At 42.2% G+C, this 24,243-nt stretch overlaps 1 protein-coding gene and 1 long non-coding RNA gene across 2 annotated transcripts in view; one reads left to right on the top strand and one right to left on the bottom strand.

Moving 5' to 3' along the window:
• Positions 1 to 17,020, top strand: LOC108640934. Its single transcript, XR_001921604.1, has 3 exons — positions 1 to 109; positions 16,103 to 16,149; positions 16,910 to 17,020. It is a non-coding gene; the product is annotated as an uncharacterized LOC108640934 (long non-coding RNA).
• Positions 11,708 to 24,243, bottom strand: part of TET1 (tet methylcytosine dioxygenase 1) — a 56,925-nt gene continuing 44,389 nt past the window's right edge. Inside the window, exons 10-11 of the mRNA XM_018079911.2 lie at positions 19,941 to 20,280; positions 11,708 to 16,126 (exon numbers count right to left, since the gene is read on the bottom strand). Coding sequence (XP_017935400.2) covers positions 14,988 to 16,126; positions 19,941 to 20,280 — 1,479 coding nt within the window. The 3' untranslated portion in view covers positions 11,708 to 14,987. The remainder of the gene's footprint in view (positions 16,127 to 19,940; positions 20,281 to 24,243) is intronic.

Here is a 24,243-nt window from a genome sequence, read left to right as displayed (position 1 = left end):
ACACACACACACAGGGTCACCTGATGTGAAGGCAGAGCAGACTCCCCAAAGAGATGCACCAAAGCTCTTTAAGTTGCTTTGAAACAGAAATGGCAGCCAGGACTCTGCAGTAAGTAGTTCAGTGCTTCATGGGCAAGAGTAATTTCTCACCCCTCACCTGATGCTGTTGAAAAGAGCCTTCCATCCGAGAAATGGTTCTTTACACGGGTTTGCCTTGAAGTGAAATAGGACATGGAATATTTTACATTTGAGAGTAAGTCATCAAGGCACACTTTGTAGATGAAGATGGGGCTTTGAAGTGTTATATTATTATTAAAAGCAAGTTGTTGGTGGGATAAAGTCTTGAGAGGCAAGTGTCAGACATTTGGAAAAGACCCTCAGATGAAGGTAAATTTCTGCTAGCATTTGGTACTCAAAAATAAATAAACACAGATCTGCCTTTGCCCTTTATATTGCAAATTAGATGAGGGTTTCAGTGTTTCACACTCATAAGCATAGTTCTTAATTTTTAAGTCTGCACATTTTAAACCTTATTCCTGTCATAACTCCATCCAGCTCAGTCAGTTGACTAAGGCAGAGTCTGCACCCTTTAACCTGGAGATAAGACTGAAGGCTAAAAAGGTTGCAGGACCTCCCTCCCACACTATACATGAAAAGGACAGTGGCAAAATTGTATTAAAGGAGAAAATACTTGTCAGTGAATGTCAGAATATTGTGTAAGTAGCTCCATTCTGCAGTCTTTTAGCCCATTTTTTAGAGGATTCATCACTCTTGGGGATGCTCTCAAAGCCTCAAAAGCTCACAGGAAGTACAAGCCTCTCAGGTAGAACGTTTCTTCATGCACTTTCTCCCTTCTACATACACATTGCTACCATTAGCTGGCAGATTCTGCCACTGCCATTTATAGTGCACTAATGACTCCTTTTGAATTCTTTGTCTCCTCTGCTCAGGACAAACCACACTATTGTGGTGAAGAATAGTTGTAATGGAAGTGGCAGTGAAAAACTTTGAGCACTTCTAGTCTTGCTGCTTAAAATAACTCTAGGCACCCTGACTATCTTTTAAGTGCATTGGACGATTTAATCCAAAATTGATGAGAGGACAGGAGTCTGAAAGAGATGAGCTTTCTACAAGCTACCTTAAAATAATGAGGCAAGTTGAGATAAAGTTACAGACTTAAAGGCAAAAACCATAAAGCATATTGTTGCTTCCAGCTTTCTGGGTGGTTCTGAGAGTTAAGAGTAAGCTGGGGATATTGTGGAGAGAAGTGATAATTTTTGGAGCTTGTAATCAAAGAGCATCAAACATATTTTGGTGCAATCAATACACTTAACAAAGAGGAATGGAAAAACACAAAGAGGAGAACTTTGTACCAGGAAACGCTACAGTTCAAGTAGTGAATACTTTGGATCTCTGGCCGTGGCTCAGGAAAGCCAGTGAGTCCACCTGTGGCACCTTCCACAGTGCTGTACCCCCAGAAACAGGTCTGACTGTATTTGTACACATATTTAGGGGAAATAATTGGAGGACAAATTATAATCTTCTAATGAATGTGCTTTTGACAACCTGTACCACTGATAAGACGCAGGAATTAGCGTTTCAGACTTCACATGCAGCTCCTGGACAGAAAGGAACAGAGATCAGTACCTGGGCATGCTGTATCTGTCCAGGTAAATGCCAGTTACAGGGAGATGGTTATTTCACTCAATTTTGAGGATGTAACAACTCTGATGATGCAAGATTATTATATTATGGTTCTTTTTTTCATATTCTTGTTGGAAATACATTTCTGTGCATCCTGTTCAATTCCAGAATTAACTTTCAGGTCTATACATGTCAGTACTGGAACCTGCTCTTTGTAGCTGTTGAGGAGTTTATTTATGCATTCTCTTCAGAGGGCCAGAAGAGATCATCCAGAGAGTCAAACACACTTTTACCCTTCTAGATATCCAGAAATGGCAGCAACAACTCAGTTAATGGTTTTTTTGATGCTAAAGTCGTAGTACAAGTGCAGCACATAAGCATCTAAGCAAATTACCATAGTTTTTTTCTTGCACAAAAACTTCTGTCTTTATGACCATAGCTCTATGTACTTTGCATTTGCCCAAACATGTGATACAGTTAGCACTGAAGTTTGATAATAAATCTAAATAAACTTAAATTTGTTACATACTGCTATACAAAGTGTTTGACAAAAATATTTCTGAACTGGCCAGACCCCTCAAGAATACAGGAAGGACATCATAGAGTTAAATCAACCTGCTCAGGCTTAGCTGTGTGCAAACAACATTTACTTGTTTGTTTGTTTGTTTTTAAGGGTCCCAGGAAGGAAAGGGTTTTATGGTCCACTATATTGGGATAAAACTAAATGCATTGAGAATGGACTTCTGACAAAGTTTACTTGAGTACAAATGCTCTGGCATAAATAAAACAATTCTTAATTGTTTTGAAGGTAATAGACACTGGGAGCACAAGGAAAAATTTTCATCTTAATATAAGAGAATTTTTTTTCAGTGAGAGCAATTGATGCCTGGGAGAACCTCCCTAGAGACGTGGTGGAGTCCCCATCACTGGAGGTTCTCCAGACACTGTGGGGAGGGAGCTGGATAATCCCTTCTGGAATCCCTTTTCCACAAAACGTGGGAGCAGGGGATCTTTTGAGGTCCCCACCAGCCTGGGGTGTTGTGTGAACATCACATACCATTTATTTCACTGGTAAAGGTTGCTGTCTAAGGGAACTGGAGGTGACCCAGGAAAATCATGTGTTCAGAGAAGAGAATCTTAGCCCTTCAGGAAAGCTGTTAGCATTTACTGATGTTGCAAAGGGAGTTAAATCCGAGTCTGAAAACAGTCCATTAAGAATTTTTATGGAAGGACTTCTACCAAATGGCATGTTTGTAGATTTTAATCAAAACCTTTACCATCCTGAGTTAAAAAATTGCAGCCTTACAGTGCAGAGAAAGGGCAGTAAAGTCTGTACAGCTCCTCAGTAGTGAGTTTCTGTCACATCTCTCATCTGTTGTATACATTTGTGAGATTGGATGCCCTTGGAACTATTTAGTTACATTTGTGTTAAAAAGACCTGTATTTGACAAAAAGTTGGTGCATCCTGAATTCCAGTTGGTCCTAGTATACCAGAGGGCTGAATCTTGGATATTTTCCACACCACTGCAGTGCCTGTTCCATGCAGGAGTTTGAAAAAAAAGCTTTATTAAGGTTGATAGTTGTTCATAGCTGTTCTATATGAGCAACTAAACATCTTTTCCTAACAAGTGTATAATAAATTTTTCTTCCAAATTGTCCCATCTGACACTTCAAAATTAAAAAAAAATAAGAAACAAACAACCAACACTTATGTTTGAAAAGGTGTATTGGAAGGAAACCCTTTTGAAAATTGTTTTGTATGATCGTAGTTAATGCTGAAAATACAGAGAAACACATTTCTTGCAAAAGGGAGAAATTTTAATCTCTTAGGAGTATGGTAGTTTCCTAACTAAAATCGGACAGATTTGGTTTCAAATGTTATGACTTTTGGTTTTACTTAATCATTTAGCACTTGACTTTATTCAGAAGCACTTACCTGAGTCTTACAGTTCTTTGAAGAGCATAGGATATTTCTTATCTTTTCTTTCGAGTTGTCCCATTTGAAGAAGAACATATGAATGTTAGTTTACTGTGGAGGTTTCCTGTGTAGGGTTAGAGTGAGCTGTAATGTTCATATAATTCCTCATGATTCATGGAAGAAAAAGGATGTAATTCTCACTGCCCAGGGCCCACAAGAACAGTGGCCCTGCATGAAGGCAGGTTTTGCTTTCTGTTTTTGTTTTTCTGAGTACCCAGCTAGTCAGAGCTCACAAGAGCTAGGCCTAAGGAGGGTTGTTATGCAGTGCCACGCCTGAGCCACTTATTTCTTACCCTCACAGAACAAGGTAATTTGCAACAGCCCAACAAATCAACAAATCCCACTCTTGAAATCTGTAGCAGCTGTAACCCAGGTGAGTCCTTACAAGGCTTTCTGCTACTGGGGAGGTGAGTTAAGGTCCAGCATAGAAATGTTTGCTTGATGGAGCGCAGCACTGGTGCCTCATTTCCCAGAAGGGATTCCTCAAGTGCAGGGAGTCAAAGCCATCACCATGCAAAACCAGACTCTGTGTAAAACAAAGGGGTCACAAGAAGCTGAACTGCTGACTTGTTATGCCACAGAAAACAAAGGTTTTACTGTTCTGGGCTGCAGAGTAAGGCTAAGTCATGATGCCTCCAGCAGCAACTCAGGACTCCTTCAGGAGCAAACAGCAGGGAAGTTTTGCCCAATTACACTACAAATGGAGATGTACACATGGTGTAGCAGGATTGTAATGAATTTTTGGCCTGGTATAAAAAGACATTTTCAAGAATTCAACTGTTAAGAATTTTGTGTAAATGGTGTATATCACAAAAGCAAAAGAGTGTCCAGAAGTAAATGGGTTGGACATGGAACTGGAGGCCCATCTTGGGAATTGTGCTCCAGCCAATGGTTATTGAAATAGTTGGGTTCGAGTTTCCACATTTTAAATATTTTTCCAGTGTGTCGTAGATTAAAAACACAGATGGAGGTTGCTGGTATTTTATTTTAGATTACGTAGGCTGTTTCTTGAACCAAAACACTAATTGAAGCACTGTCTTGCTCATGTTTAAATAACATTTGAATACGATGCTTGTTCTGATGTACAAAATGCACCGAAAGTACACTATTTTAGTGAATAACCTTTTGAAGATGTAAACTGATACTAGATATTAAATATTAACAATTGAACAGGTCAAACCCTGTCATTCTGTAATCTGTATTAGGTACTGGAGTACTGCAGAAAACTGTAACTGTAGCACCAGCAAAAAAGCTTATTTGCACATTAATTGATTAACAATACCATTTTAATAGGCATTGTAATCTAAGGCTGTAGCATCTTAAGAATTTAAAAGCAACCACCTGTACTACATCAGTGTTCTGTTACCTGCATCATTTATATAAAAAGGCACTGAAGTCACCTCCAGTACCTGAAAAGGAGCTGGAAGCTGTTTCTCATCGACATCTCTTCCTCAGCAATGATGTTCTTCAGTCTGCCCCAAGTCTGGAAGTGCCATTCAAAATCCACTTGTTTTCCCAAGACAGCTGTGCTCCGAGTTGCTGACTGACCCCAAACCCTGGAACATGTAGCTCTGTGGAAGGGTTTAACAGCACAGTTCAGAGAAGGCCTGGGGCAGGTCGGGAGGTGCTGCTGTAAAACCCCCGTAATGATTATCCTCTGAAGGAGCAGCAGGTTCCATAGGAGGGGGTCAAGGGCTCCCTGTTGGATTACCACATCCAGCTTCCAGGAACTAGATGCACCGTGTCACACAGTGTAGCTTCTTTCCAGGGCATTAGTGAAGCCTGGGGATAGCAGCATTTTTCTGCCCTCTAGGAGATTCCAGTTATCAGGAGGATCATTGTAACAGCAGCTTTTGCTGCTGCACTTACTGGAGCAGGAAGAGAAGCAAATATATGTTCCTCCTTTTCTTCAGATCTAAACAATAGGAATTCTGTCCAGTAGTGTTGTTCTGCACTACAGTGTCCCAGACTAAAGCAGGCTCGTGCTGAGGTCTGTTTTAAGGAAAAAAACCCACCCCATACCCTCTGACTTGCAGCAAATAAAACCTGGACTGTTTCCAGCAGCTGGGAATTAAATGTAAATGATTGCCATAAGCTTGCTCTGCCAGACGAGTAGCAAAGAGAGACAGTGTGTGAATGTGCTCACAAACTGTTTTGTCCTTTTGAGTCAGGAGATGAAGTTCAGACTCTTCTGGTTGCTCCTCTTGCCTGGGCTTTGCCTAGGACAGGTCAGTCCAGCCGAAGCTAAGGCAGACTGAGAACAGCAATGGGATTTAGGCCAAGCCCTTTCCAGGGCAGAAACCCAGCTGACTTTTTGGGTGAACTCACCGTAGTCCTGTAGGGCTGAGGTAATTAAAGACCCTTGTACATGTGACAATGGTTATTAGTGCTAAGAGCAGGAAAGAAAAATTAAGCGACTAAGTGCAAAATAGAAGTATAAAATTTATTTAAAACCACCCACAAAGTTCTGTGTAATCAGGAATGATACAATTTGTAATAGTCTTTTTAAAAACTCATGACAAGATTTAAAATATATTTTCAATTACAGTATTCATTTAGCCTTATTCAGTTAGGACAATAAAAAAAAAAAAAAGAAAGTTTACGTTCTAAACAGATGAGACACACAAGAAAAATAGAACAGAACAGACAATTTCCACAACAACAATTTTTACATGTATGTTTCAATACTAGTATCAACATTTCAATGCATCTTGCTACATAAACATGAAATCATGTACAACAACTGCTTGCACCAAAAAACATAGCTTAATTAGATCTTTCAAGTAACATGCAGTCACAACTCACAAGTCTTCAAGTACTGCTGGTAAGGGTTCCCTTGTCTGCAAAGAAGATTTTAAGGTTCCATTTCTCAGCCAGCATAACTCTTCACAGCTCCACCAGCCTCAGGGAGCTGTGCTCAGTTATACTAGGAAAGAATCAGGCCCCAAATGTGTTTTTTTTAAGAAAATAGGTAATTTTTATCCTTTTTTCCTGTAAATACTGTGACATAATGAAGTGCTTTTTCTTTCTGATTTTTTTCTCCCTGTACATAATCTTTTATTTAAAAAATGTTAAATTTATGTTCCAGATTTCAATACAGTAGGTTGGTAACTGGAAATAAAACTTCAAAGTTGAAAAATAAATATCAAATGCATCCCAAAGAAAGAAAGAAAAATAGAGAAAAGAAGAGAGAAGGAAAGAAAGAGTGACTCTTTTACCTTTGCTTCAGCACACTGTTAGTCTTTTAACTTTGCAAAGCAGGAAGGAATTAATTGGCCATAGCATTTCAGTACAGTGTGTCCTTACACATTAATGTTCTCAGTGACAGCGAATTCCAATCAGCACTGGTGACCTGGTGTGGTACTGTCACATTACGAAGAGCTGTCTCATAATTGTGGAATAATTCACTGCTAAAAACTGAACTGAATGTTTGCATTGGTTAGAACTGGCTTTCATTTAGTGGTATTGGGATATCCCATTTGTTTTTCTGGCCTACAAATATCTTTGCATTTTAAGGACCAGAGATTCATGAAGTTCAGCTGCTGCCTTTGGAGTTGCATGGATTAGACAGGCATTCACAAAGCTGGTACAACACCTGTTCTCATTAGGCTCTGCAGTACTGCTGAAGTGTAAAAATTTAGGTATGAAAGTATATTTCCTTTTCCTCAAACGTTTTTTTGAATGAGAAGTTTGCATTGCCTTGCATTCCATAACTGCAGTTATGGAATATATAGGGGGGCTGTTGCTTCCACTGGCAAGGGAAGCTCAGCAGGACTCAGCATGCAGAGCAATGCCCATGGTTTCCCTGGCAAGTAGCACCACAGTCAGGGCAGGCAGGAAGTGTTGGCTTTTAGCTTTGGGTCCCAAAAGTCCCCCAGTGTGACAACAGCACACAACACTGCAAACCCTGCTGGCTCTGCAGGCAGGGCAGATTGTCACAACCCCACTTCATATCAGCAAGGAAAAGGGATCAAATTAGGATAAAGGCAAGCATTTTAAGAAAAACTACCAAATCTTAAAATTGGTATTATTGACAATTCTGTGAGATTTCTGGGCTGGCCATTACCTAGAGGCACAAATCTTTTACCACACTGGCTTTGGAGACAACGATGGGCAAAGGACAGCAAATATAAATGGATACTTCAAACCTGGTAAAACCCAAGCCAGTTTCTGTTGAACCTAAGAACAATGTGGATGTTACTGGCCAGTATGTGCACAGTAGGAACACCATGCAATTGATTTCAGCTGATTGTACAGATCAGTCATTTGGTAACTTTGGATTTATACCACCGACCTTTTATACCATGGTCAGTGTGATGGGATACTCCAAAGGGCATAAGCTAAAGTGACATCCATTTAAGGCCCCTTTATCCTTTCACTGCAATGCAAAGGACAGTAGTATAAGTGAGAATCAGGGCCTTCATTCTTATTTTAAGACCACTCCCATACCCTAGACCCTTTTCCATTACAACATCATAATAAAAAATACAGATATACATGTAAAATACTGATCAGGTCACAAAACTTTCCACGACAGTATCAAAACGTTGTGTGGCAACAACTGCAATACTGAACATCAAACTAGCAGTTCCCTTGCTCCACTGCAACAGCACTTCTTTGGAACACAGTTCATCTGCTGTACCTGCTAACCCTGTAGATAAGTGCCAGACCTGTCCTCCTCCTTACACATGGAGCTTTTGAGGTGTCCCCCTGCATTCTGTGACTCTCTGAGGAATGATGTAGGGTGTGCAGCGTTGAAAACAGCACCTTTGACCAGTCACACCCGACAGAGCAAGTCACCCTCATGTTGTTTAGCACCCTGGTCTTGCGTTCAGTGCAAGAATGCTGTTGGAAGATTCTAGTATTTGAAAACAAGTATGTGTGGAAAAATGCCATATATAATGGTCCAGTAGAAGAAAAGAGGAAAATGCACTGTTTTGGGAAGAAATAAAGAAAACAGCATCGAGAAGCATCTTGTATCTTTTAAAACTGAAGTCAGCAGTATGCTGGGATGATGAAATGGGGAATTGAACTGGAAAAAGAATCCTAAAATCTTTATGTCTCAGAAAGAGGGAAACAGCAATGCAGACACCCTGACACCCTTTAACAAAAGGCAGCAACTACTTCATTATTTTCTGCTCAAGCTCCATCAATTCCATTTGCTGCTACAGAGGAAGAACATCTTTTTTCCAGGGAGTCCTATGTTAGTTAAGGCATTTAACTTGCACCATTTAACTTACACCATACTTGGGTGTCTCACAAGGACTGTGACTGATCTAACCAGAAGATGTAAAGAAACACTCCTGCTCTTTCAGTCATGCAGGTTCTGCAGCAGCTGTTTTATGTCAGGAACTGGGCAGAGCTGTTAGAGTAACTCAGAAGACAAGAGGCATTCCACAGAGATGCTGGCACAACAGGGAAAAAAAACTAGTACAAAAATCCTGTACTCTGAGAAGGGATGACATTTCCTTCTCCTGGGTCAGCAGTTTTTTAGTCTTGCAAAGTCTCTTTTGTTTGGCTACTTACAGACTGTAATAACTACATCAAGAAGTGTAAAAGTTAACTAGAAAACTGATCATTTGACTCTCTAAAAGAACAAGAAATGTTTTAATAGGGAAGTAATCAACAACCAATTTTTAACCACTCTTCAGGAAGTGATCCATATATATCCTGGTGCCTGATCAGATATCCTGGTGCCTGATCAGATATTACTATTAGAAATCCTTGGTCTTTCGGGAAACCTCAGGTGTAAAACTTTCCTTTACATAATTATGATTTTGTAGCAACATGCTAAAGCAGCATATAGATAGCTTGTGAAGACTGAGCAACCATCAGGTAATCCCCAAAGAGACTGAAACCAGTTCCAGAACTGTTCCACTAAGTAGCCCCATTCCCAGGATTTTTGACACTGTTCACTCTGGTTTAGATTACAGGCGAATATGTGTGTCACAGACTAAATAAAAAAAGTTTATGATTTTAAAGTCAGATGTACCAAAAGAAGCATCAATATAAAGAAGCACCCTGGCATACAGCACATATATAGAGAAGGTTGTCTCAAAAAGCCAACTGTACCTTACTCATGCTGTGCATAGATTCATGGAATTGTTAAGGTTGGAAAAGACCTTAAAGACCATCAAGTCCAATCAGCATCCCATCAGCTTTCCATATTCTCTATCCTGACGGTGGGAAGGGGCAGCAGACTGAGGATGAACACGGTGCTTGCTACATTTGCCTACACAGATCAAAAAAGGGTGACCAACTCTCTCCCTCTTTTTTTTTTTTTCTTTAAACCAGTATATGGAGGCAGAGACCAAAGGGGAGATTGCTGCCTCTGGAGAAGCTGTGGAAAGAGGTAAATTTGTACATCTGTCCACAAGGAAACATCTTCCTGGTTAGAACAATGCTGTGACACAGATATTGCAGTACCGTGGTGTCACAACAATCAATGGCAACTCTCTCTACCACCTAATTTTATGGAAAGATATTCCCTCTACACTTCCTCCTGCAAGTCAGACCAACACCTGATAAAATAAAGCAAGCCAGAACTTCCAAGTGTGATTGGACTGTTCCTCATCTCTAACTGTGTTAGTTAAGATCAGATCATCACAGGCAGACAGCTTTCACACAAGAAATAAAACACAACTCTATGAAGCAGACGTCACCAAGACCCTAATCTGAATTTCAGGGACCACAATAGTCCTGAAAGAGAGTTTGTCCAACGCTGCCTGAATGTAATTGCTGTTAACATAACCAAAGCGTGGAAGTCACCAAGAATTTAGTTTTCCATATATCTGAGGGCACAGTTATTTCCTCCTGATGACCTAGAAATTCCAGGATTTCTGTGGAAAAGAGAACAACCATATGTATAAGTGGACTACAAAGCTGATGACTGCTTGATAAACAGAGCTAATTTCAACATGGGAGAAGTTGCATGGGAAGTGAAAGGGCAAGACTGACCTTATATTTTAAATATAAACCCACGAAGATGCAACTTTCCTTAGCCTGCTTCCCTAACTTCTGTCTCACTGACCAACCTGTCAGATAAGACAAATCACAAGAAGCTGTCAAGAGCTCAAGCCTGGAGCTGGTCTGACACAGACCTGCCTGAGACTTGAGGTGCAGGAATTGTGTCTCACTACAGACCTGAATCACTGTCATGCTCCAAACAACACAACCTCTGTGTTTAACCACAAGTAAACATTTACTCCAAATCTCTTTCCATCTGTTCTTGCACAGCCTGTTCATAGTGGTAGGGCTGCAAGGCTCTTGACTGGGCACAGACTTGGGTCAGCTCTTGGCTGTACCATCCAGTTAAATAGGGAATTGCAGGAAAGCCTGATGAATGAGCACTCAGCAGTCAGCAGGGCTGCAGCAACATAAACAGCACCCAAATTTAGCTTAATACTGCAAGGAAATTAAAGAGGTCTTTAAAAAAACCCCACCAGTTGTATATTACAAAGAATCTTAAGTCCTAGAGAAGTTGTCATTTGCCCATGCTTAACATAAAATGTGGCTTAAGATACTACAGGTATTTTCTGTTTTAAGTCTAGAGAAGCACTGTCATAGGTGAGAAAAGGACTTTCACCAGCAGTTATTCCTAAGTAAAGGTTAGCTTAGAAAGTCCTTTAAAAAAAGTCGAATACAACTGTTACAGGTAGAAAGCTGCAAGTATTTTAAGTTCTTAAAAATCTTCTGTGACTAAAGTATGTATAGAAATATATTTTCCTGTTTTGTGTAATACACTAGCATGTGAAAAATCAGTAAATTCCCTATTTAATCGGACATGACTGCAGCGACTCCCACAGGGACTCAGGGAGTCAAACAGAACCAGCTCCTGCAACAAGCACTGCTCCTTCCTTCCAGAGGGGAAGTGGAGTGCTGCCACTGGACCCAGTGGAGAAAGGGATGAGACATTTCTTATGGAAGTCAGAGGTGCTGCATGTTAGATCAGGACAATTTTCGGTAGCACACTGTAAAAAATGATCCAAAGGCAAGCACACCCCACCACCAGCCCAGACCTGAATCCATGTACTGGTGTTCCACCCAGAACATTGTGCCAGCTCAGGGAAACTAAGTAGAACGTGCAGGTCTGATCTAACCAGCTACCTTAATTTTAGATCCAGCTCCTGGTCTGGCCATCCCAGAGGGGCTTGGTTAAGAGGCAAGAGCAAATTACAAGTGGCTGTGTGGGCAGCAAAGGAAAGAACGAACTCACAGAGTAGCAAATCTTAAAGAGACAAATACTGTTATAAAACAATAACATTACTGAAAACAATGCAGTTTGTGTACAAGACTGATAAATATTCTGAAGTGTTACAAGAACAGCACAGAGTTGTACAAACAGTAAATACTTGCATTTTCTATACTGCAGTACAGCAATAGAAAATACCAGCTGCTCCAAGCACAGCCTGCCCTGTGCCCAGCCTGCCTGGCAGGTAGGACATGCTGGAAAAGCAGCTTAGGGGACACACAGTCAAATGAAGAGCACCAGGAGGGATATGTTATTGTAGAGATGAGCTATTTCTTAGGTGAGTAATGTTAATGAAGTAGTAACTGTGAGTTTAGCACCTATCAGTTAATAGCTTAACTATTATGTTAAGATACATGTTTCTCTCTTAGAATTGCCATTTCAAAAGAAGTTAGACCTGGACTACCTGTGTTTGAAGGGATCCTTTTAGATCCATCCTTCAGTGCCTCACTTCTTAAAGGAAAGCTGCTGGTTTTTCAAAGGAACATTTTTACCTTGAAGTTTCCATAAGTTAAATATGGGCATTTGTAGGAGAAGATTCAAGTAAAAATGATCCACTTTAATGGTATGAACATTTGAAAAGGTAAAGAGATGGCTCTGTAACTTACTAATTTTGTGTAGAAAATGTGTTTATCACATGGGAGTGCTGCATTACAGCACTAGAGAAACTAAAGCTGTCAGCACTACCAGTGAAACCAATAAACTAAGCTCGTGGTGTGGGCCTACGGCTTTCAGAACAGCTGGGAAGGCACAGTACTGCTCCCTGCACGGACAGCTGCCACTCCTACTGATCTTGGGCTCACCAAACACAGACAAGGGTTACAATGGAAGTCTAAGGCACACAAAATACCGTAATGATTTGATGTATACTGTATGTTACGTAGTCAATAAGCATAAAACTGCTGGTACAAAACGATGGCATAATATTGGTTCTGTTTTATTATTTACAATCCCTTCATATCCTCTATTTGAGCTAATATCAAGCTTTCAACTAAAATTTGCAGCATACCCGGTTTTTACAAATTTTACTTAAAATAGGTAAGAGACAAAGAACGGGTTCAATCCCTCCACCCTCTGCCATCAACAGCTTTGTTAATCTGAACAGAAATGGCAGAATTGAACCCAGGGTCGTTACAGAGTGATTGGTACTTCAGCCCTGGCTCCTGCAGACAGCACCGTGTGCACAGGGTGCAGGAGCGCGGGCTCGTGGCTCTGCAGCCACACCAGAGTTGTAGCACCGAGGTCTTGACTGGCACCAGGTGTTAAAAACACCACTGATGTACTTGTCGTACCAGAACTGTAGAGCGCTGGCACTTGAGCTTCCCCAGGAAAAAGCACCTTGTCTGGGTTTCAATAAAGCAGCTCTAGACAGCTGCTACGCCCCTACACAGCACCACTACAGTGTAATATATCAAGTATATCATCAGTACTTTGCACACTGGAACTCTCTGACCTGGTTCTACCGCCAGGCTGCCCAGGCGGGTGGCCGTGAGGCAGGAGGAAGGTACAGCTCTGTGTGAGGGCCTGACCCTACAGCTCTCCCAGGAGTCCTGGCTCCTGTGGGACAAGGTGCAGGATGAGGTCAGTCCCTAGCTAACGTTTTCATTTGGTAAGTTGTTTAAATAAATAAGTTTAATAAAGAAATACATAGGAGAGGAGAATCAGAAAGAAGAGAGGGATGCTACAGTATTTAAAAGCAATGGAGTGTCTGTTTTTCCTCTGATTTAGCAAATACTCGTTTCGTGATATGTCACTTTTTTAACAGAAATGGAGAACATAAGCTTCATATGTTTGGAAGAAAGGATACAACCCTCTTGAAGAGAAATGTATAAATTGCTTCAAAAATTTACAGAACATTTTTGTAAGAAAACTGAACTCAAAGTTGATGAATATTACAGATAGGTTATTCTTAATGAAAAATTTGCTGTTAAATATTAGAAGTTTAATAATTTTCCAACACTTTCTTTGTATTTTCTCCAAATTAATTTTTTTTCCAGAACAGAATAAGGCAACTCTAAGGGGTATTTTTTTTATCCCAAAACAATCCTACCCCTGAGGCATTAAGAACTTTTGGTTGTCATGTTAACTTAGAATGCTCCAAAGGAATGAGACTTACACACTTATTGCTCAAAGAAACCATAATAAATGCTGCCTTTAAAAAAAGCAAATCATGTTCATATCTCCCAATAGCAACAAATGTACTGACCAGACATCTCCTCGGTTCACGTTTGTACACTCTCTTGAAAGGAATAAAAAGGTTCTGTAATTCGTAACTGTTGTTTATATGCAACATAAAATCTTCATTGAAAAAGGGCAAGTTAAAACCAACCACATATGCTGTGAGCACACATCCTGCAGCTGTAACAACACGGAACTCTACACAGCAAGAATAAAATCACTTCTGTAGAGTATGCACAAACCTTAGACAATATGATCCTTAGACTATACTATTTCAAGTTAATTTTAAAAATAGAAAGTGCTTTTAAAATATATATTTACAGCTTAAAAACAACTTCCAGCCATCCTTACCAATAACTTCATTTTATACATAATGACAAATCTAAAGAACAAAATTCATTGGTTTTCTAAAAGATTTATCTGTAATTTGGACTACATAGCAATGGTTGGAAGTTGTTAAAGCAATGGCACCATGAAGTAATAATTCAGCTTATTTATTTTTAACTGTTTGATGTGGTTAAGCACCAAGAGCTGTGTAGAGCTATAACTGTATAACTTGATTTAACACCATAAAATGTGAACCTGTTAAAATCCCTATAAATGATTTTTGTAGTAAACAGACTTTATTTAAAGCACCAAAATATAAATTCCTAAAGGTAATAAACTGAATGATTCAATCAAGGTTAATAACCTAAACAAAATCTTTTTTAGAATGTATTAAAACTATACAGCTTTTCTTTTTTTTTTTTTTTTGCTTAAAATGTGCTTGAGCACCACCAAATGTTAAAGTCACAGTTTAAGAAGAAATCCCCCCCTTTTTTTTTTCTACCTCAGCCTTAAAATGGTTGAGATGAGCAAATAGTAAACGACAGGAGACTTGTTCTTTAACAGCACCTTAGAGAACCACCGTGTGACCCTGTGCCAGGAGGGGCCCTGCACCTACGCCCAGTGGTTGTAGGGCCCCGCCACGCGCGTCAGGGCGTACGAGGACACCGTGATCACCTTGTCCTTGGTCACTGTCAGCGCTCGGCGGGAGGGAATTTGGTTGAACTCACTGTCTTCATAAAAAAGGTCTCTGTTTTCACTTGGTTGCTTTGCTTTCCTGTTGCTGGAGCTCAGTTCTGAATTCTCCGTTCCCAGTCGTTCCGCTTCTTTTTCCTTCTCTTTCGCCCTCTCGGCCCTCTTTGCTTCCCACATGTCTAAACCGTGTTTTGGCTCATTTAAATTTTTGTGTTGGTAGAAAACTAAAGAAATTCTTGTGGGATGATTCCGGTTGGGTTTTTTGATGGGTGTGGTAGCGTGGAGTTCCCGTCTTGCACATTCAATTAAGATAGAACCGTGAGAAGGTGCCACAGCAACCCCACCAATGTCATCGTCCAAAAAATTGTGCTCGCTGTCTGACCACAATTCCTCAGCCTTTTCTTCAGAATCAGCCGGGTGTCCCAGTGCACTGCTTTGCTTTTCCTCAATACAGTCCGAGTCACACATCTGTCCTCGATGGGAGCTGCCCTTTTCCACCGGGCATCCATGGGAACAGTCGGCTCCATTTCCGACGGCATCCGTGGCCGGAGAGCTTAGCGGTACTGACAAGTCACAAGAGCTGACCATCTGTGAGGAAGAGCTGTCCAGCTGGAGCTGACAGTTCTGTTTGTCAGGCTGATGTTCAAGTATAGTGGGCAGGGGGTCTGTGTGGGCTGGGGGGCCTGGAGCAGTGACCTCGGGAAGCATCGGTGGCACCCCATTCACCTTCTCGTCCAGCAGAATTCCAGTATAATCCTTGACCGACACATCGAAGCTCTTGCAGTTGACGTAAGGTGTCACGTGAGGTTGCTTGGTACTGCACTCAAAATACCCGTAGGGAACTGAAAAATCTTGCTGAATGTTAGTCACTGCTGTTAGGCCAGGCTTATGTGCTAGAGATGGACAAGGATGTAAACTATCCACCTTAAAGGGGGAGGAAGCCGGGCACTGCTTTAGTAAGGAGCAATTTTTAGTAGTGTTTGAAGTATGTTTCATGGTATACAGGTGATTGGAAGTCTCCATTTTTATTCCAGGTTTTAAAGCATCTGTTTTGTTCCCTAGAAGAAATGCACACCAAAGTGTAAGTACTTTTCCTCACTTGATTCATAAAATACACCTCTTAGAATTTCATACTTGTTTTCTAACATGAAAAATATACATGATGACTACAGATTTTTCAAAATGGTTATTTTAAGCTTTTTAGGATCATCTTGATGACCTTAACCATACATATAATAACCTTGTTGAATTAACACCTTAACCTTTTCCAGTCAGGCTGCTGGTATATATAAAAAAAAGGTATTTCTCAAAGGGATGAATAAAATAAACAGAGAAAATGAAATAACCACCGAGTCCTGATCCACACAGCCCAGTCCTACACAAGAGCTTCCCAGCAGTTGACTGCTGGTCTTCAGTTGTTACATCATTGATGAGATTCAGCCTGTCTGAAATTAAGCCTATGAATCAGTCAAAATTCTGGGCTGCCTTGACCCCATATTATGACAGAAGGAAAAAGCTTGTTTATCTTGTCTGTCACAGCCAAAACAGTTACTGAGTTACAACCACTCCTACATTGCAATATCAACTTACAACCTCCTTTAAAAAAAGGAGCTGGCAACATGCTCCAGGTAAATCCATCCCTACAAAGCTGGATCCTGTGATTTGGTGTCTGCCGTCTTCCCATGTAATTGCCTCACAGGAATCACTTCACACCGTTGTGCAGACACTTGTTCAGTCCCTGTCAGCTCTCTAAGCTATTCCTAGCCATGGCAGCCCTGCTGCTGGGCTTGGCTGTGGAACAGCTCCTCAGTGACTGAATCTCATCATGGCTATGTTCCCAGAGACCACTGGATCAATGGGAAAGAATTCCATCATCTTGGATGGGCTTTGCATCATGCCCTGCAGTTGCTTTACCTGTGTTTGGCTGGCAGACTGGCATCCCTCAGAGAGCTCTCAGGTACTGTCTCTGTCAGTATTTCTTCTTTGTTCCATAAATACACAGAAGGGTTAATTGCTTTACCCAATACAGAAGAACTATTCCTTCTTCTACTCTGTCTTCTAATAATTTATAAATAATGATGGATAGAAAGACATTCCTCCAACAGGAATGCAAAAAAGTCAAGGGATAAATTACAGACACAACAGTTAGTATGCAAAAACTGAAGCTGAGTGGGACATAAGGAAGCCACAATGACTCTTTAAGAAAAACTTTTCTATGAAATCAAACATAAAGCATTTAATGTAATTAGAGCAGCTCCCTCCACACCAAGGTCTCTCACCAAGCTGGTGGTCCTCTCCTGTTCTATCCAATATAGGCCAAGAAGAATTGCTGATATTTACGGAGACAGAAATAACTTTTCATCTTTGATGTTTATTTGTCCCGAATAATGTGGTTAAAAGACAGGACTATGCAAGGGAGGAAGTAAGGCCTCTGTCATTAATACACATTTCATACTAATTTAGAATTTCAAAGGCCTTCAGAATTAGAAAGTGTAAAAATTGAGAGTTGTGCTGCTTGCAGTTGGTAAAAGGTGCATGACAAGTGCACTGTTTAATACTTTCCCTGAAGGCCTGGGCCCAGTGGGGACTCAGACCAAGCCCTCACAGCTGTAGGCACTGCCAAGCTGACTCGGGCTCCTCCCCACCATCCTGGCTGCCAGGTGAGGGCAGGAGAGAGGACGAGTCCTCCCTTATTCCTTTCTCATTGCCAGTGCTCCAGATGTGAAGACATGCAGGTTAGAGGGGTCTTTCAAGCTTTCCAGCTGGGCCATACTGCAGTGGCTCTCAAGTGAAGGTCAGGTCTCTTCCAGACAGACAGATTACACCTACACAGTGGGCAGCATGACATAGTCTTGTGACTCCATCATCCTCCGGGCTGCTCCAGAGCCTGACAGCCTCACATGGCTGAGCACGTGGCCAACAGTATCCACCACCCACGGGAATCCCAGCTTACTGCATGTTCTCCACATTCTTTTTCATATTTGCAAAACCAAAGCAATATTCTCAACTCTTGCCCTCCATTAGCAAACCGAGTACTCTACATTACATACCTCAGCTATCCATACCTCCCTCTACAGCTGCACTGTTAAGTATCTTTTCGTTCTTCCATCAGGAGAAAATTTAATAGTAATATCTGATTTGCTTAACAGCCTTGAGCACTGCTGTGTTCACTGCTTACATAAAACTCTAATCAGATTTTTTCCATTCTATTTTCTATTACTATGAAAAGATCCTGATTAATCATTCCTTCTAGTCTACCATCAGGAGTGACTACTGAATAGCCCAGTTTAACTGCTGTCTCCCACACCCTCTGATCCTGTTTTCATACTAAGTCTACCATTCTGAGCTAGACTCCCAAGTTCCCATTCCTGAGGACTAAAATGATACCTGCCCCTGGCAGGAAGGAAAGAAGCAATTGATGACTGATCCCCTGTAACTGCAAGCCCTGCACATACAGCACTGCAGTGCTCCAAATCCAGGGTTTGCAGATCTCTGCACTGTACTGTGGGGCAGGGGCAGGGCAGCAGGGGGGTGCTGGGGTGTGTGCCCAGCCCTCAGCCTGTAGGACTGGAGAGAGCACTGCAGAGAGGTACAGAAACACCTCAGGCTCCTGCCTGGCAGAGCCCAGCACTGCGGTGAGCTGACCTTCCTCTGCCACTGCTGCCTCTGGCAGTGTTCACACAGGCACTCCCAGCACCAGGGGCCATGGGCAGGTGTGGGGCTTACAGTGCTGACATCTGCTTTGGGGAACTCCACTGTCAAAACTTCATGACAAAAGCTGCACTTTTATCATAGAAACTAAATATTCTGTTCACATTCTTATTTTTCCATCCCTGAAAAACTTTCTTGCTCATAAAAGTGTTTCTTCCTCGCTCTGTACCTTACTTTAATCACCAGCCCTTTTAAATTACTTTACAAAAATAGTTCAAGTCCAAACAAATGATCTAAGTTGGCTTGTTTATGCAGTTATTTTATTACTTTTGCATGTTCAAGGAATAAAGTTCTGTGTTCCCAAGGCATATGGGACACCCTGGCTGTTACAGCACTGGTTAAGGCTTCCAGGTGTGGAAGCCATGCCTGCTGCACCTGCAATGTCATGTACAGGTAGGTGGGCCAGAAACCTCTGTCAGTCTTTCAAAACAACACTGCAGTGAGATCAAACAATTTCAGGATTCATTCCCAAAGCAGAGCCCTCTAATGCTTCAAGAATGTCCAGCCCAGCCCTAGCATGGAGTTACTGTGTCCCCAGACATGCATGTGGATGAGCTGAATGTCTCTCTAATATCCTGAGGGTCAGCAATACTGATTTTCTGGTTCATCAGTCACCCTGAGTCCCCTACTGAGACAGAGTGCTCAGTGCCATTACCAAAGTGTGACAAATGCATTTTTGGTTTTTTAAATGTTATTCCCCCCAAATGCAGACATTCTTCTAAATACATTTAACTGTCATTTCTCCCCTTAAATCTACCTGTATCTGGATGGTTCTCATGAAATAAAATTACAGCAGGTTGGCTAATTTTCCTCTCTTCTTCCTAACAGGAAGAAGAGTGCTTTAATTACTTTTATTTATTTATTCCTTTTATTTATTTTCCCCCTGCTAATCAGAGAAGTCAAGTCCATGGCTTCTTCCACCTCTTCCTTCTCTTGTACTTCCCATTACTGCACAGTCCCATACTGTAGTTCCACCCTGGGAAGGACTAGCCCAGAATCCAAGCCCGGGTACCACAGTGTACATCAAAAGCACCTCCACACAGCTCAGCCCAGTAACAGTTCTGATGAAACCGAGTGTTGAGGAGCTTTTCCCTCCCTCAGATGTGCAAGAGGCAACACAGGATCAGAAGAGACTGGCAGGATTTCATAAGCATCACTCACCTAAACAATGCAAAGCGTTGCCCAGATTTTCTGGGGCTTCGGTTTTCAGCTTTACTGGTGTTGAATACTTTTTATCTATTAATGGCTGCTTTTCACTCGGGGCCCTCCTCGTGTCTGGCTTCTTTTTCTTGGTGGCTCTGAGAGGCTCAGCCAACATCCGCACTTCCCTGGGGAATGCTGTGAGCACCTGGATGGCCCCGGCTTTGATCTTGGCTTCCAGGCCCTCTTCGGTGCCGAATTCATCTGTTTGTGAGATCTTGTACAGAGGCAGCACGTGGAGCTGTTCGTCGCTCGGGATCACCCCCACGCTCCGGTTGTCCTCCTTCGTCAAGGTACAGACCTGGCAAGAGCAGGGACAGTGACAGGTGACCCCACAGACCCCGTGCTGGGAATACTGGGGCAGCCACCCCAGGCCTCACTGCCTGCTTGCATTTCACGGCCTCAGGGCTGTGGGGCTTTCAAATGCAAACATCTGACACACATTTTGTTTGATCTGTAATGACACAGAAAAGTTATTGGTACTTTAACAAGATCAAGGCACGTCTTAGACAGGAAAAATGAAACTCTTGTTCAGCTTACACTGCCCACAAATATATGCCAATCTTGGAAAATAATCTCAGCTGTAAATACAGTGTTAAATTCCTAAGCATTCCAATTATTTTTTAAATACATAAATACATCTTTGATGATCAGATTCATTTTTAAGGACTGTAAAATACAAAAAATTATTATTTTTGGACTGAAAAAGAAGTTTCTATGATCTACAATTGGTTTTGGTTTTGGCTGGCAACTGAAAAAACCCACTGCAAACAGTTACTTATACTGCTCTACACTTTTAGCAAATCTCAGCTCTAACTCACTCCCTCTCTCAACACTTCCTTAAATTAACATCCCACTGTAATTAAGCCACAAGACTCAGGAAATATTCTGTTAGGCCACTGCCCTCCTTCCTGTCATTCTGGGTTGTGAGATCCTGGAGCCCAGGACAGTGCTGGTTACATCCAGTTTGATAAGGGCACATGAGAAATGGGTATAAATATTCCAACTTATTGCAACAGTTTCCTTATCACAGTTGTAAGCTGAACACTTCCAGCAGTGCTGGAGTTCCAGCTGTGACTAACACTAACCCTTCCCCTTGAAAGCAGCACTCAAACCAGCAGGATTCCTGGTGTCACTCCCAAGGGATGGTGACAGCTCTGTGTGCCTTAGCACACGTACAAATAGTCACCCTTTCCTGGGTTTACCAGTGGCACTCCTGAGGGACCACTACATCATCTCACACTTCAGGTGAGCTGCTGCTTCACAGGAGTTACTAACTACACACACAAAGGAATAGGAGCACCATCCATCCAAGGATGGGATGATACTCCCTAAGTGGAAACATATCATTCCATCACTGTGTTGGCTGAATGCCATGCCTATCCTGAACAGTCAGTCCAATTTCCCAGGATCTTGTCACCATGCCTAACATTCCAGGGGAGGAGAATTATATTGTTATTATTTAGGAGGGGAAAAAACAAAACATTTTTAATTTTACAGCACAGCTTTTGCATAAAGGCATCACACAGTTATTTCTAGAACACTGAAGTTGCAGAATCCCAAACTAAAAACCCTGGATCAATAAGGGGGTGGCTGGGGCTGCATCAATGGCTCTATGCAAAGCTTGGCAGTGGCAGAGCAGCAGCAGGAGGGGCTCTGAGGGGCAGACAAGGGGGAAGAGCTTTTGGGAGGCAGCTGGCAGGGTGAGGGAGGGCTCTGGGGGCAGCTGTAGCATGGCTGAGGTGCTGCTCCATGCGTACTCACCTCCGGGGCAGCCTCTGCACTACGGGAGAGTCAGAGAAAACAACCATTGTTCCATGAGCAGTGAACGGAGCTGCACCTCCAGACTCCCCCACACCCCAGCCCAGCACCTCATCCCTGCTCCCACCTCGGCTGGGCACGGCAGGAACAGGATGCCTGCAGCTCCTCTGGGGGGAGCTGACCTGGATCCAAACCTGAGCACTCAGCAGGGAAATTTTACAACTTGGAACAAGAGGGAAAATCTCCAGAGACAATTCGGTTTCTGCAAAGTTCAGTGAAATCTGGCTGAAATTTGCCAGCAGATTCCAAGTTACTTGGGAAAGGTGAGGGAAGGTCAGACATACAGAGAGCACAATTCCATATGACTGGTGTTTCAGAAAGCCCAGCACAGCCTCCCCCTCTAAATTGCAATCAAAAGAAGTGATGAAATGAGCACTGAGGGGCCTGGGTCCCACTTGTTCTCATCAGGAACTGGGCAATTCCCACTTGTTTTTTAGAATACCATGTCCAGCCCGTGCCTAGCCCATGCACAAGTCCTGAAGATTCAATCTGGTCTCAATTATTTTGAAAACTGAGACCCTCATCCAGTTTGCTGTTCTAAATTTCCATGCAAAAGCCAACACCTTCCTTGGAACAGGAAAGCTGGAGAACTGTTTTGAGGAACTAAACAAGATGAGGGCTGTAATATATTGACAGAACTATGGTGAAAGTATAGTCAACTCCAACACACCCTATATTAAATACCGAGTTAGAACACATCAAGAAATTAATGTATATCCAAAACTGTTAAAACCCTGAAGACCAGTACACCTACAACCTAAATACCAAAAGAGCTATTTTATTATTTTATTATATGTAGAATTTCAAGGTGCCCTCGTAATACATTTTAACATAAAAGTGAGGACAAAATGGCAAATGGGTAATTGAAAAATTAATGTTATGGGGAAACCAGCTACAAATGAAGGCTGTACATATAAGCCAGCATCTTACAGCTGAAGGTGGTAAACCACTGAATGAGAAATACTTGCTTAGAAAAAACATTCCAGAATTCAAATCTGTGCAAAATATTCCATTAAGAAACTTAGAGAGAAGCTTTTTTGCTGAGAAGTCAAAAGCAACACTTTCCATTGGTACTGAAACTGTGCTGCAAACTGCCCAAAATTAAACCCGAACATGAGAAAACCATCAGCTCTGTTAAAGGCCATTTACAGGGTGAAGCTGCATATCCTGCTACTCTGCTTTTTCCAGAACACGCAGCTAAATCATCCAGGATGCTCAAAGGCCACAGAAAATGCTGGCCAAGTGGTTTATTTAGGTTTCCAGTTTCCAGTGTGTGTGGCGATCAAACCCATTACCTGTTTTGGGTTTAGTGATGTCATGGTGAAACTTGCGTATTTGTAAGACTTTATTATTAATTTCTTTTAAACTTGAAATGCATGAGGAACTCAATGCAATTCCCTCCAGAGATCTCCAGAGAAACATCTGTAGCCACACAGCTCCCAGTGCATTATTGTGGGACTCTTTGATCTGCCTTTGTCCTCCTGAACCTCGCATGTAGAAATGATGGAGCCTTTTCCACTGTGTTGTAAGAACAGATGTTTTAAATTCAGGTTTCAGCAGAGCAGTCAAACAGCCTTTCTAAACCTTAAAGATGGAACCAAGTTTCCTACCCACACCTCCCCTGTGCAGCTGGAGAGCAGAGTGGGTGTCCCTGGGCCCAGGTGCTGCTCCATCCTTGCCTGCCAGGACACACACAGACCTCTGGGCTTTCTCTGCAGCCGAGACAAACCGTGGGGTTCTGCTGGCCTGATCCACCCTGGACAGGTGTGTGCAGGCCAGGATTGGAGGTGGGATCCCCAGCTGTTTTCCTTTGAGCACTCCCTGCCTCCCAGGTGGTGGCACAGGTACAGCACACGAGCCGCTCTCCGGGCACTCACAGGTTACCAACGTGAACGTGAAATGTTTCTCCATTTTCACAATAACAAAACTAGAAAACCCTTTACAGCCCAGAGGGTTTATCTTCTCTCCTCTTTGTTATAACCTGAAGCCCCAGCCTAAGCCTCTGGTTCTCCTGCAGCTCCCGAGGCAATGGCAATGTGGTGTAACCATGCAGACATCCTGTCAGCTCCTGCAAAGGCCTGGAGCCACGTGCTGTGACACAGCAGGCTGTCCTACACAAGTACAAGAAGGGATGGGAACAGCAGAGGCTTTGAGATTTTATCCAAACTGGGAGCACTTAGTGGATGGATTGCTGATTGACACTACATATAAACTACATATTGTAGCTGCCCTTGAAGCATAGATTTACCTTCCTGCCCTTCTTCCTAATGCCTCTGCAGTCTGTGTGGCTCCAGGGATTCCACACAACTGCACTGGTCTCCCATTGCTCAGCCCCAGCCCACATCCCTGTCGGGTGAGAACAGTCCCAGCCAGGGCCTGCACAGCCTTTGTGCCACAGCAGTGACTGAGGGGCATGAGGAGTGTGATCCTTCCCAGCTAATCC

Source organism: Manacus vitellinus, unplaced genomic scaffold (genome assembly GCF_001715985.3).
Source record: "Manacus vitellinus isolate BGI_N305 unplaced genomic scaffold, ASM171598v3 scaffold_48_pilon, whole genome shotgun sequence".
In the NCBI taxonomy this organism is placed as follows: Eukaryota; Metazoa; Chordata; class Aves; order Passeriformes; family Pipridae; genus Manacus; species Manacus vitellinus.
This window is presented reverse-complemented; position numbering and strand designations above follow the sequence as displayed.